Raw genomic sequence first — 15,108 nt, forward strand, 5'->3', positions numbered from 1 at the left:
AGTATCAAAAAATTAAATTTAACTACGTAAATGTGATTGTTCAGATAAATAACTGGTTAGTGAAGTGATGAGAATCTAATCTAATCTTGTCAATTTTGTGTATTGATTCATAACTGTATAAAATGACAGATTATTAAAAAATATTCGAAAGAAAATATTTTAGTAGAACGTATCAATGAAAGAAGTCGACTTGTAAAAGAGTTTCAACAATGTTGGTCGGCTAAGAGTATTTATGAGTTTTATGACCTGTACTGATTTTTTTAAAAAAGCAAATTTTAAACAAAAATGACCGATTCTTTCCCATAGAGCTCAATGTTGTCTTTGCACTGATATAAAAGTTGAAACGAAACATGCTCTCTCTTCATCTAAAAATGGAATTTCCTTCGAAGAATGAACGATTAATTAAACACTAAACAATCACTTATTTTAAAAAATATTGCGTCTTCCCCAGGGATTTAGACATAATCTATCAATTGAAATGTCGATCTTTTTTTCAAAGTTGAAATTACGCCCGTGAAATGAACTTCTATTTAGCTCATTTTTCGGTCTGCTACTGGGCACCCTTAAACTTAAAGAAAAATGGCTGCTGTACCGCCCTAAAGAAAAACACAACAGTTACAGTGATGTTTTTGTAATTTTGTTAAATATGAAACTAAAAAAGTTATTGTGCTGTAAAAATTACAACAATTACAATTAATATTTTGTTATCTAGCCTCCAGAACTATTCCGAATATTACAATTTTCAAAAGAATAGTGACAATGATTATTCTGTGCTGAAGGTCTGTTGTGGGCAGCCTGTCATAAATAAAATTATATTAAAATCCATATAGACAACCAACAATACAAGGCGTTGGACTTGTAACCACTAACATCAACATCACATCACCTCTGCTTATACGTTACGCCTAGTCATGCGCATTGCGCACACACTGCATTGCTAAACGATGACAGAGTGACAGTTGTGTTTGTGATTGACTCCTTGCTCCTGTCATTAATGTCTGTATAGTACTAATTTGATAGCAGATAAACGGGTAAAACGAATAACGTGCTTATCTGTACACATCGGTGAAATCCCTGACTGTCTTTGTCACTTTATCGCTAGCGATAAGGTATAAAATCGAATGAGTGATATTCGTCCAAATATGCTCCACTTGTGAGGTTTTAGTGTAGTCCAACTTCCATTTTAGTTATTAATTTTAGTTTAATATAGTGCGTAAGTTGGTTTTTATGGTGCATAGCGTGATGTGGCGTATGGACTTCCTACAATTTTCGTCGCTTGACAGTTTCCTGGGTCAATCGTCACTGTTGAACAATTATGGCAGTGTTTTTTTGTTAAAATTATTACGAAGCTTGTAGTAATTCCACCCCAGGAACTGAAAGGTGTTGTTGATGCTATTGCCATAAACAATTTCGTTACGGTATGTATATTATTGTTTGTTTTAGTTTAAGAATTCAACAGTTTTCTCTCCTTTTCGAGGCCCTCCATAATCAATAATCAAGATAAAAACAATCAGACTTAAATAGGTGTAAACAGATAAGCGATATTTGGCCTACTTGCACTTTTGTTATTACTAAATCACGGTTATTGACAAGCTACGAGAGATATCAAATTTGCTTATACATACTTGATAAATTATTAACACATTTTCTATTTTTATCATGATCATAGGTATATCACATGTTTTCCAATGCAAAGATTAATATTGTGACATACAAATCTAATAAGTTGCTTTAATACCTTGTGTTAAGTGTGGAATTAGTTATGATAGGGGGTGTTCAATTGAAAAATCACTCAAAGTAGGCGTTGGAGTATCATTTGACACAAACGTCATGTCTGTTGTTATAACACCCATTTGGCAGAAACATAACCCGTTGTATGCTATATGTTATAACAACCGACATGCCGTTTCTGTCAAATGACACTCCAACGCCTACTCTGAGTGATTTTTCAATTGAACACCCGTTATAAATGCTAAAAGTGAGATTTTATTTTGCGTGTATAGAAGTTTGGGGAACGAAGTGACTTCCTTAACCACACGAACAAAATAAAACCACTTTTATACCTTACTTGAACACCAGTGTTAAAAGTAATTCACTTTTAACACCAGTGGCATAAAGTCTTGATAAAAATATCAGATGTTTCCATCCACAATTTCAGTAACTATTCTTGTTTTACGGATGACTAAGTATGTAGTTTTGGTTACATAATCTGGTGGATGAAGAATGGTTTTTATGCAACCAGGGGTGGGTTTTTGTTTCTATAACGATAAAATATCGGTACCGATAAAATGTGGTCTTCTTTTTCTTTCATATCTGAAATTTATATTTTCGTCCTTGTCATTTATCGCTTCGTTATCGCTTCGTATCGTATCGGTAGAAACATATTATTAAAAGCAACATGAAATTAGTAATGAACAACTCATTGGAGACGACGCCATCAAATTTTTGATCAACGGTAACCATTTTGCAACATTTTGAACAATCAGTTCTGTGATTTCCAAGATGAATTGTAGTTGTAATTTTTTCAAGAACTTTAATTTGGATCCAAGTTTGCTTTTAAATAAATTTCAAAAATATTTGCAATTTTCACTTATTAAATGTGGAAGAAAATTACAGTGACACCAAACTGAACTACTTAAACGAAGATTAAAAAAAAAATGCCTAGTGTTACCTCAGTTGGACAGTTTTCATGCAATGATTTGAAAATTGACATTTTCTGAACTATAATGCTTTGTGTCCGTTGTGAATAAGACCTTAGTTGCAACAAACTTATTATTGTTTTGTATTATTTAAGTTATGTAGCAGTTGTTGTTATAACACAATTTTAATGTTAAAGTGTAATTAAAATTTCGTTTTGGAAGTATTTCAACATCTGAAGTGCCGAAATGGAGTAACATCGGTATTTTTTGTGGGTCATATATTGGCAAACAAAGTTATCACCAAAATTTCCCAAATGGTGTCGATATTTTTATCATTTAAAGTACGTGTAACCTACTTCAAAATAAGGTGTATCACCGATTGCGCTTAGCGTTTCGCATATTCATCGATTATTTTTTTGATGGGAATGGACTAATATAATGTTTTATATATAAAATTTCGTTAAGGTGGTATCACTCAGAATTGTTACACAACAGTTGAGCATTGAAACCTTCTCAAGTCGAAAATGGGAAAACCAAAAAATAGATTAATTGAGAAATCGGAAAACTGAAAATGGTGAAATCCAAAAATCGAAACATCGAGAAATAGAAAAAATTTGAGAAATTGATAAATTGAGAAATTCAGCAATCAAAACATCCAAACATCCGAATTCGATAAATCGAGAAATAAAAAAAATTGAAAAATTTTAAAAAAGAAAAATTAAAACATCGAAAAGTTGAAAAAAAAAAAGAAATCGAAGTATAAAACTGTCGAAAATTTGAGAAATCTAAAGTTTGACGAAAAATTGAAAATCCAAAAAGTAAAAAAGGGGTGGAAACCCAAAAATTGCAGACTGAAAAATTTAAAAATTGGAAAATCGAAAGAAACAACAAAAATTAAGGAAATGAAAAAACAAAAAATTATGATATAAAATCGAGAAAATGAAAAATAAAAAATCAGGAAAACGCAAAATAAAAATCGGGGAGTTGAAAAATTGAGGGGACGAAAAATTGAAAAAGGGAAAAATTAAAAATCGAGAATGTAAAAATGGAAAAATGGAAAATTTGCAAGTCGACAAATGGTAAAATTGAAAAATCAAAAATAAAAAAAACGAAAAAGTGTATAATAAAAACTTGAAAAATGTAAAAACTGAAAATCAAAAAAAACTGTAATATTGAAAAATTGCCAAATTAAAAAACTTGTGCAAACCGAAAAATTTGTATTGGAAGTCGAGAAATTGTAAAATTGAAAAATCAAAAATAAAAAACGAAAAATTACAAAATGAAAACTTGAAAAATCTTAAGAATCGAAAAAGTGAAAAATTAAAAAGAAGAAGAAATATGTGTTATGAAATAGAAATATTTAAAATTAAAGAAATTGGAAAATCGGAAGACTGGAAATCCAAAAACTGCAAAGTGAAAAATTTAAAAATTGAAAAATGGACGAACTGAAAATTCAAAGCTTGAAAATTTGAAAAATTGAACAAATGAGAAATTGTAAAATCAAAAAAAAACACAGAAAATAATGGAAATGAAGAAACAGACAATTGTGATATAAATCGGGAAAATGAAAATTAAAAATTCGCCACACTGAAAAATAAAAATCGTGGACATGAAAAATTGTGGAAACGAAAAATTGAGAAACTGAAAATTCGAAAAATTGAAGAAACGAAAATTTGAAAAATAGAAAGGAACAACAAAAAATAAAGGAATTGAAAAAATGAAAATTTGTGACATTAAATCGAGAAAATGAAAATTAAAAAAATCGGGAAAATGAAAAATAAAAAAAGAATTAAAAACTGAGAATGTGAAAAATCGAAAAATGAGAAACTGTAATATCGAAAAATTGAAAAATTTAGAAGTCAAGAAACTGTAAAATTGAAAAATCAAAAATAAAAAACCGAAAAAGTTTATGATGAAAACTTGAAAAATGTCAAAAGTGAAAATCAAACATGAAATTTGAAGAAACGAAAATTTGAAAAATCGAAAGATTAAAAATTGAAAAACTTAAAATTCGAAAAAGGGAAAAAGAAAAAGAAATATGTATTGTAAAATCAAAATATTGAAAATTAAAAAACTGAAAAATTGGAAGACTGGAAATCCAAAAACTGCAAATTGAAAATTTTGAAACGTGGAAAATCATGGAATTGAAAAATGAAAGCCTGAAAATTTGAAAAATTGAATAAATAAAGAATTGTAAATCGAAAGAAACAACAAAAAAATAAAGGAAATAAAGAAACCAAAAATTGTGTTATAAAATGGAGAAACGTCGAGAAACCATAAAATTCACTTCAAGAGCGAGGAAAGTGCTGTCTAAATAATTTTAGACCAATTTTTATAATTCAACCATTTACATTGAGTATCAAAAATAAAACACCGATAGCTTTCGAATAATTTTGAATGTATTGTGCTGATTTTTTTTTAATTCCACCAATATTTTCTATTTTGACAAAATGACGAAAGAATCGAAACTTGGAGAGTTATACAAGACGAGTAAAATTTGAAGCCTCTTTTGTCAGGGTAGGTATTTTACCCTGCATAATCTACGACAGAGATCGCAGTAGATACAGCTGAAAACTTGAAGCAATTTTTTCATCTGCAGCGTTTACTTAGCTGACGTTGTATATGAATTGTGTAACACTTATTAAAAAACGTATTGATGCAATCTGGTAAGAAAGGTTCTTCGTAGACACCTCTTTTTTTAATTTTTTTCGCACTGCAAATTGTACGTTGTAACAGCAATGACAATCAAATTTTAATATAAGAGGGACAAAATATGTCTAATAAGAATTGTTAAGAAAAAAAACTATCGTCCTAAGTCAATTTCTCTCGCTTTTACAGGACATTTCAAATGGGATGAAAACTGTCCCAAACCAGGCCGAGTGATATCGCCTTAAATATTTTAGATCTTTTGCTGCACAATATTTTTGTTTTGCTGTGATGTTGTTATTTCCTTCTCGTGATATCTTGCACATAATAAAAGAAATGAGACAGAATCACAGTGGCGTAGAATAAGAAAATTTAATACTCATGCGACAGTTAACGTTTAATACACAATATATTGCAGGTGCTCCATGATGTGGCTAAAATTAGTGACAATATTATGGAAAAATTTAGTAATCAGAAAACGACATTGGGTTTTAACTATTAGCGAAATCGTAATCCCCATAATTCTATTTACTTTGGTGGCTTATGGAAGGTCAAAAATTAGTGGAATGAGTAAAATTCATATCGAAGAACCTACATACTATGACGTCACTGATACAGACAACATATACTCTCATTTAGATGTTGGCGAACTGAACTTTTGGTATGCACCACGCACGAATTTTACAAGAGAGATAGTAAATAAAGTTCAAGACAAACTTCAAATACGAGGAGATAGTAATAAATTGTGTCGGAACACGAAAACATTAAATTTCAAACATATTATGTTATAGGTGTAAAAGAGTTTGATTCCACCAGTGAACTGTTGTTAGCGTTTGGAAAAAACGCAACAACTCTGATTGCTGCTATTAATTTTGATGTCAACGATATACATCATTTAAACTACGACCTAACAATTTACGATAAATATTTTAGATGGAACACAGATAAATTATTTATACCTTTGTTCTCTCCGGAAGAAGGAAGTAAGTGTCTAAAGTTTTCGTGGTTTTTTAATAAACACAATACGTTTTCAGGAATGTCTAGCTATATGTATAAAGGTTTTGCTGCGTTACAAGTGGCCATAGATATGTCTTTCATGGAGTTCCATCTCGATAAGGATAAAGGAAAGGAACATAAAAGGATAGATTTTTCTTTACAACAATTCCCAGACCCACCCCGCACTGTTGATTCCGGGGTCAATCAACTATTTGTTCACTTTTTGCCAATTGTAACTATTTTCAGTTTTATATTTTTATGCCCGGCAGTATTACAACGAGTTGGAGAAGAAAAATTTTCAGGAACTAAAGTACACGCTAATATATTTTATGCAATTCCTTATCTTACTGGATAAAAATTTGTAGGAATATATGAAAATGATTGGTCTGAAGTCATCTTTAATTTGGTTGGGGTGGTTTATACATGCTTTGATGACCAACACATTCTCCATCATAATAATTGTGGTATTAATGAAGGTACCGTTTTGGGGAGTCTCATATCCACCAATAGAACATTCAGATGGCACCGTTTTGTTTACATTCCTGTTTTTGTACTGTATGGCAGCTATAACCTTCTGCTTTTTTATCGCTAGTGTTTTCAACACACGTAAGTATTTATTTCCGGAAGAAATTAAATGTTAAATAATGAACTTCATGGATGAGAGGGTTGATTAATTTCGTTTGGGTTTTTCCATGTACATGTTGTCAGCAGTTTTTTTTTTATTCTGCTGTCTTAACTAATTATCGAATTATAAAATAAATGAAACATAATTAACATAAGTGTTATTGTTATTGTACTTACTATATTTTGTTATAACTTATTTCAGCATCCGTGGCAACAGTAGTCGGAATATTGTTGTGGCTTCTTTCATACTTTGTACCACAGTCATTTATAAATTCCCGTGAAGCTTTACAGTGGAAATACAAAATGCCTTTCGCCCTTTTTCCTAATATGGCACTTTCTTATGGATACTCTTCTATATCAATATACGAAATGAGAGGTTGTTGCAGTTATATTTCGATATTGATTATAGTTATACAAAATATTATTTTCAGAGGTTGGTATTCAGTGGAATAATATTTTCCAGCCAGGAAGTGGAGACGATAACGATATAACGATGGGAAATGTGTTTATAACATTGATATTCGACATGATATTATTCATGATGCTCACACTTTACATTGAAAATGTTAAACCAGGAGAATACGGAATTTCAAAACCATATAATTTCCCGTATACCAATTTTGTCTCTGTAAGTTTTTTTTTAAAGCTTATGGTATTTAAACAGTACGATCATTATGTAATTGACCATTCAATAGTAGACTAAATTTAATTATTTACAAATTAAGTTGTAAATGTAATTTGTAGATTTTTATAGATCATAAAACTGTTTCAGTTTCTAAAAAAAAGTGTTGTACAACTGAAACGATGTCTTGAGCATCGGGTTCAAAACTCATCAGAAAACACATTACTACAAGACCCAGAAAAGGGATGCACATCAACACAAACACCGTGTATTCAAATTGTTCAACTTAATAAGAAATATGGCCATCATGTGGCTGTAGATGATTTAACAATGGATATATACAAAAATCGCATCACAGTGTTATTAGGTCAAAATGGTGCAGGAAAAACTACGACAATGTCTATTCTAACAGGTAATGCGTATAATTTTTTTATAACATTAATTAATTCTGTAAAATCATAAGGAATGATCAACGCAACAAAAGGCGCGGTGTTAATTAATGGCCAAAACATTAAAACTCACACAGATGACGTTAGAAAGCTAATGGGACTTTGTCCACAACACAATCTCCTCTTCCCAGATTTGACTGTTAGGGAACACCTAAAGTTTTTTGCAAGAGTATGTACTGGTCTAAAACGTGTGGACGTTTTTATTTTATTTTATTTTTTTGTAGTTGAAAGGGTCGAAAACTCGTGATGACGATTCCATTGAGATGTTAAAAATTCTTGGAATAGAGGAAAAAGCAAATGAAATGGCAAACGTCTTATCTGGCGGGATGAAACGTAAGCTCTGTCTTGGAATGGCTTTAATTGGGAATTCAGAGGTAATATTTTATTGTTGCATAACTCTCTTTTCTTAAATAACCCATGTGTTTTTGATAGGTTTTGATTTTGGATGAACCGACATCCGGAATGGATCCAGAATCACGTAGAAAAATCTGGAATTTGCTACTGGAATATAGAAAAACTAAAACCATATTGATAACAACACACTTTATGGAAGAAGCTGACGTACTTGGAGACATGATAGCTATCATGGCAAATGGTCGATTACAATGTTACAACACACCACTAAACTTGAAGACACAATACAGTAAACCTTTGTAGAGTATTTATTCTCACAAACACCTTACACTTGACGATGTTTTAGATACTGGTTACCACTTAAATTTGTTACTTGATACAAATAGTGATAAAAATGAAATAGAAAAAACCGTTAAATTCCATTTTCCGGAAGTTAGAGAGATTCGTAGCAGTGAAGACTCTATTGTATATTTGTTACCACTTAAGAAAGGAGCGAAGTATGCACAAGTGATTGAAGCTTTGGAAACGAATCAAAATACTTTAGGAATTAAGAACATCAACATGGATTTAACAACTCTTAATGATGTGTTTTTAAAGTGAGAATCAATGTGATTGCATGATCGTTTTCCGGGTTGGGACCGTGTTAACTGAGTTTTTCGGCTCCAAAAGCACAAAAACTCAATTAACACGGTCCCAACCCGGAAAACGATCATGTATTGACTCCGACCGTGGAAGCCTCCGAAATTATAATCAATGTGATTAATTTGAAATTTGATGCTCAATTTAAATTGTGGTTTTTATAGAGCATGTGACACCAGTAAGGACCAAGACCAAATTGATGGGGAAAATAAACGAGAAGCAGAAACTTTATCAATGAATGGTACGTTTATATAATAGTATTGTTTAAGTATATTATAGTTAGACAACCTAATACAAATTTTACTTCGCCTAAATAGTGAGCTTTGAGACAAGGAATCCAGGGGGCGTGGGACAAATTGTGTTCTTCACTTCGCGACAGCAAATAAGTTTATCACTTTCTTGGCGCGTAATCCGAAGTTTCCCTACCCATGCAATTTTTCGTCACCTGAGAACTTGTTTGATCTACAGACCAAAGCGCACTCAGGCCAATATCGGCTCTAAGCGATTTATCTATAAGGTGACATTCGTTAGAGTTGATTTGTTACACATCCACTACAAAGAACTAAGCCGTTTCGACCATTGGACTTTACAACGAATAAGTGAACAAAGTTCTTGAACATCTTAACGATTTAATACATAATGTTACCGAATGTCAAAATTTACATTTCAAATTGTTTCATCAAAACACTCACCAAAGTTTATCACCAACAATGAGATGGGGCAATCTCCAAATTTTACAACACTATATCCGTTATACAGTTTATGTATGTATGTATGTCTTTATTCATGTTAATACACAATAGTGTTTACACAAGTGAGCACCTAATGGGAAAAAAAAAATTATATCCAACATTTATAATAATAAGACTATTTTATTTGATAACAAATATACATCTGTGTTGAGTTTTCACCTTAGACAAGAAGATTTTTGGAAAAAAAAATCAACATCTTCCAATTTATAATGTTATTTAAATGTTAAAAAGTAGCATAGTCCTGAACTTGTAATTTATAAATACGCTATTGAGATTTTTCGGCTTTTCGTTTTCTTGATTTTTGAACTTTCGATGTCTCAATTTTTCAACATTTCAATGTTGGGCTTTTTCAATTTTTCCATTCTTCAAATTTTCGATTTCTCGATTTTTTATTTTTCGATTTCTCAATTTTTGTGTTGTTCAATTTTGCGGTTTTTAAATATTTCGATTGTTCAAATTTTTACGTTTCTAAATTTTCAGTTTTCCGATTTCTGAAGAAACTTTTTTTTTATTTTTCTATTTCTCGACTTCCCAAAGTTTCAATTCTTCAATTTTTCGACTTTGCTTTTTTAGTTTTTCGATTTTCCAATTTTTTAATTTCTCAGTTTTTTGGATATTTCTTTCACTTATGAGATTTTTCAATATTTCTATTTTTCGACTTTTTGGTTTTTCAATTTTTCGTTAATCTTTAGATTTCTCAATTTTTCAATGTTTTAATATTTCAGTTTTTAAAATTCTAGATTTTTCGATAGAGTTTTCAGTTCTTCTATATTTCAGTTTTTCGAATTTTTAAATTTTCGATTTTCCAATTTTTCTTTTTTTAAATTTTTCGATTTTTCAATTTCTTTGAATTCTCGATTTATCAATTTTTCAATTTTTAACTTTTCTTTTCGATCCTCTGATTTTTCGATTTTTTACATTTGGGCTTTTGAATTTCTCGATTTTCCAATTTTTTAATGTTTGGATTTTTTAGTGATCCGACTTTTCAATTTTTCCATTTTTTAAATTCTGGAGTTTCGAATTCTCGATTTGTCCACTTTTCAGTTTTTCGATTTTTAAATTTTCGAATTTTTATTTTTTTGCTTTTTTTATGTTTGGATTTCTAGATACCTGAATTTTGCGATATTTTAATAGTTCAATGTTTTAAATTTTTCAATTTTTGACGTTGCTAAATTTTCAGTTTTTCGATTTCTCAATCAATCTATTTTTGATTTTCCCACTTCTCAAAGTTTCGATTTTTCAGTTATTCGATTCTTCGATTTTTAATTTTTGGATTTTCAATTTTGCGTTTTTTAAACTTTAGATTTTTCAATTTTTCGACTGTTTTATTCTTCGATTTCTCAACTTTTCGATGTTTCAATATTTCAATTTCTAAAATTCTAGGTTTTTCGATATCTCGAGTTTTCAGTTTTCTATATTTCAATTTTTCGAATTTTTAAACTTTCGATTTTCCAGTTTTTTGATTTCTCGATTTATCAATTTTTTAATTTTTAACTTTTCGGCTTCCGACTCCTCGATCTTTCGATCCTCTGATTTTTCGATTTCTCGATGTCTCAGTTTTTGAATTTTTCGATGTTTCGATTTTTAGATTTCGGAGTTTTTCGATTTTTAACATTTGGGCTTTTGAATTTCTCGATTTTCCAATTTTTCAATGTTTGGATTTTTTAGTTATCCGATTTTTCAATTTTTCGATTTTTTAAATTCTGAAGTTTCGATTTGTCGACTTTTCAGTTTTTTTTTTGATTTTTTGATGTTTGGATTTTTCCATTTTTCAATTTTACTATATTTTAATTTTTCAAATTGGTGACATTTCTGAATATTCAGTTTTCGGATTTCTCAATTAATCTATTTTTTATTTTCCCATTTCTCCATTTCCCAAAGTTCCGATCTTTCAGTTCTTCAGTTCTTCAATTTATCGATTTTTCAAGTTTTTAATTTATCAGTTTTTCGATTTTTTAAGTTTGCGATTTTTCGACTTTGCTTTTTTGACTTTTCGATTTCTCAATTTTTTAATTTACACATTTTTGGATATTTCGTTCAATTTTGTGATTTTTCAGTTTTTCGATTCTTCAATTTTTCGATATTTGAGTTTTGGTATTTTTTTGTATTTCGACTTTTCGAGTTCTGGATTTTTCGATTTCTCGACTATTCCCCGTACAACGGACTGACTAATACGTCATTTTACTACCTTATCGACATCACGTGCTTACAGACTATTTTTACCCCCTTTCGTAAGGTACCGCCACTTCATAGTGAAGCGAGTGAGATGTAAAATATATATTCATTCTTTTCTACATGGGAAAGTGATTCTCCGGATAGGTTGTCCAACTATAATATACTTAAACAATGATAATAGTTTTCATTTGGCGAACTTTATATTGGGTAATTTAGTTTGGTATTCAACCCATATATGATTTAGCTATTAATATTTACAAAAAGTGATTGTCTTTTTTTTATTGAATTTCTGTGTATTTTTTAATGTACATGTTTAGTTTTTTTTCTTCAATTTACTTATTTATTTAATATACTTAAAGAAAAAAAAAACGTCGTTGAGAGCACATTTTATTAACCTCAAATATATATTAAATTATGAGATTAAACATTCAGTCTGTTATAACTTTTTTACACTATATCTACCAGTAATGCTTAATCATATGGGATACGAATAAATGTGTATTATGTATTGTATTATGCAACACCACATTAGAATTTTGTCAGTGTTTCTTTTTATTACAGCTTGGGAAACAAATTCGCCGGGTATATTGCTCACTGGAAATCAATTTTCAGCACTAATGAAAAAGCGTTGGTACTTTTTTCAGAAAAAGTTCTACTGGTTTATCCCAGCAGTAAGTATTTACATTAATTTTGGTCATTATATTGAGAAATCAGTACGATACTAGGTAGCATTCATACCATTTCATTTTGGAACACCTAAAACCGTATGCTTTGAGCCATTATTAGATATAATTGGCCAGCCACTAAGTATTCGCATAGGGCATTCAATAAAATCTCATGCATTTTTTTTTCTATTCATTGACTCGTAAATGCCAATCTTCATGATATTCAATTTTCTTGAAAAGGTTTACAAACTGAATGTTTTATATTCTGTTAAAAAATTTAAAATAATCAGTAAATGCAAGAGTATTTGTATTTAATTTCTGCAGAACAAAAACAATTCGTTTTATAATATACTCAATTGTAGCCACTTGTAAGTAACCGGCTGTAGACATTTTTATACAGATTTAACAAATAATACAAGCAATGTTTGTTTAATATTTCAGATTCTTGTTTCCATCATCATTTTCTTATTGGCGATTTGGTTAGGAATGTCAGATTCAGACAGTTATGATAGTGGTGGTCCACCAATGAACTATTCATTGCAAGTATATGGAAAACCCAAAGTATACTATGGTGGTGAAAAGTCTTCAGATCCTTTAACCAATAACTTGAGAAATTACTATAAAAAATCTGTAATCGATGAAAAGGCAGAAGCTGTGTACAGTGAAGATATTTCCGGTGGTACGTGTGTTACTCAATTCTATTTTCATATTTTCATTTTTGTGCAAAATTATTCAACATGCTTGTGTACCTTACTTAAGTAAAAGTAATCCAGAACTGCGCTTACCCATCTTAACGGTTTTATTGATTGTTTAAATTTATTTTGATTTCGAATTAAAGAACATTCTGAAGGATCGGCGACAGAAATTAAAATTTGTTTTATCTTATTTTAAGATATAATAAAAGAAGGCGTCAAAAACATAGCATTTTACAAGAAGCACATGATCACAGCAATTGAATTCAACAGTACTTCAGACGGAAAAGGAGTAATTGTAAATGCCATGTATTCATCTGAAACAGTGCATGGGATACCTATTTCCATCAATCTTGCAATGAATGCCATTGCTAAAGCGTCGCTTGGTGGTAGTTTTTCAATTACTACACGTAACACTCCTCTGAAACCACTGTACTCTCAAGATGCACCTTCAGAATTATCCCTCGTAAACGTTGCAAGTGTGTGGTTAATCTTAATTCCTATAAGTAAGATGATCTGTTCATGTGAATTTATGATGATACGTTTTAATTTGTAGGCATGTTTTTCTTCGTGAGCAATTTTATCGTATTTCCCCATACAGAAGTATCAACAGATTTTATAAAGATTCAAACGATTGCAGGAATTCAAACATATTTCTATTGGTTAATAAATGTTGTCTTTGATGTATTATTTTCAGTGCTTCCGATGGCGACACTGTGTATTTTTTTGTTATTAATAAATCAACTTCTTTATAACGGACATGCTTTCCAGAAAGCAGAGATCGGTAAGTATTAGTGGTAATTACACTTATAATTTTGAAATGTTAGCAGTTACCATTGAGTTTCTATTTTTTTTTTCAGCGGCAATGTTTACGATATATGGAACTTACATCATAGTGGCTTTGCCATTTACCTATCTATTTAGTTTCCGAAAAACAGTAACTGGAGGTTTTGCCCTTCTTCTTATGTTGGGAATTTTTTTCGGTATTGTTCCGTCGATAATCATCGTTGCAATGGAATTTTCGCAACAAGAGTATTATATTAACATTGCAAAGTGCTTAACACCCATGTTAGTAGCAATAAGTCCACAATTTGCTATGAGTTACATAAATGTTAAGTTTGCGAAGAAATACGTTGAAAATTTCAACTGGAAATACATGGACCCTAGAAAACGAAGTCATATTTGTAACACCGATCCAAATCCCTGCTGCAGTGGTATGTTTTTCTTACTAAATAACTATTTGTGCAGCTAAAAAGGTACCGTTTTTGTAAAGAAATCGGTATACATGCATTCTGTATTCAGTTAAATCTAACCATTAAAAATAGTTGTGTCAAAGACGATTTATGAACGTGATTTTTTTCAACAACTGTGTTCTTTTGTGTTTCAGAAGAAACAACTTCTTGTCACAAATACCAAAATTATTTTCGAAATGAACAGTTGGGAATTGGGAATGATCTAGCAATAATGCTCGTGGCATTTGTTGTATATTTTGCCCTTCTAGTTTTCATGAGCAGTGAACCTTACAAAAAAATTATGCATATCATGAAATATCCACGCTCATTTAAAATAATTAATAACCGCCACGAAAATAGTAAAAGCGATGAAGACTTCAACGAAGATGCATCTCTTCAAGTTACAAATTTAACTAAAACATTTGGAAACAAAACTATAGTGAAGAACTTAAAATTTTATTTAAAAAATAATAAATGTTTTGGATTACTCGGTGTCAACGGTGCTGGAAAGTCTACCACATTCCGCATGCTAACGAAAAATTTATTTTTCGATGACGGCAGTATTGCTTTAAACTCGCAAAGCAAAGAAAAAGCAATAACGATAAACCAACCAGAGGTAAGGA

General features: G+C 30.5%; 1 protein-coding gene across 4 annotated transcripts in view; it reads left to right on the top strand.

Moving 5' to 3' along the window:
• The first annotated feature begins 941 nt into the window (after positions 1 to 941).
• The window catches only part of LOC135136639 (phospholipid-transporting ATPase ABCA1-like), an 82,167-nt gene continuing 68,000 nt past the window's right edge, over positions 942 to 15,108 (top strand). For 3 of the 4 annotated variants that reach the window (XM_064066012.1, XM_064066010.1, XM_064066011.1), the window contains exons 1-19: positions 942 to 1,418; positions 5,704 to 6,020; positions 6,077 to 6,268; positions 6,320 to 6,591; positions 6,647 to 6,887; positions 7,108 to 7,281; positions 7,337 to 7,533; positions 7,678 to 7,939; positions 7,991 to 8,145; positions 8,201 to 8,350; positions 8,409 to 8,619; positions 8,677 to 8,926; positions 9,134 to 9,210; positions 12,458 to 12,567; positions 13,003 to 13,240; positions 13,454 to 13,759; positions 13,810 to 14,037; positions 14,114 to 14,467; positions 14,641 to 15,101. In XM_064066012.1, the coding sequence (XP_063922082.1) occupies positions 5,711 to 6,020; positions 6,077 to 6,268; positions 6,320 to 6,591; positions 6,647 to 6,887; positions 7,108 to 7,281; positions 7,337 to 7,533; positions 7,678 to 7,939; positions 7,991 to 8,145; positions 8,201 to 8,350; positions 8,409 to 8,619; positions 8,677 to 8,926; positions 9,134 to 9,210; positions 12,458 to 12,567; positions 13,003 to 13,240; positions 13,454 to 13,759; positions 13,810 to 14,037; positions 14,114 to 14,467; positions 14,641 to 15,101 (4,188 nt within the window). In that variant the 5' untranslated portion in view covers positions 942 to 1,418; positions 5,704 to 5,710. The remainder of the gene's footprint in view (positions 1,419 to 5,703; positions 6,021 to 6,076; positions 6,269 to 6,319; positions 6,592 to 6,646; positions 6,888 to 7,107; positions 7,282 to 7,336; positions 7,534 to 7,677; positions 7,940 to 7,990; positions 8,146 to 8,200; positions 8,351 to 8,408; positions 8,620 to 8,676; positions 8,927 to 9,133; positions 9,211 to 12,457; positions 12,568 to 13,002; positions 13,241 to 13,453; positions 13,760 to 13,809; positions 14,038 to 14,113; positions 14,468 to 14,640; positions 15,102 to 15,108) is intronic. The other variant, XM_064066013.1, reaches the window with a different exon arrangement.

Source organism: Zophobas morio, unplaced genomic scaffold, assembly GCF_036711695.1.
Source record: "Zophobas morio isolate AGI-343-1 ecotype UQ-CSIRO unplaced genomic scaffold, CSIRO_AGI_Zmor_V1 ptg000026l, whole genome shotgun sequence".
Lineage (NCBI taxonomy): Eukaryota > Metazoa > Arthropoda > Insecta > Coleoptera > Tenebrionidae > Zophobas > Zophobas morio.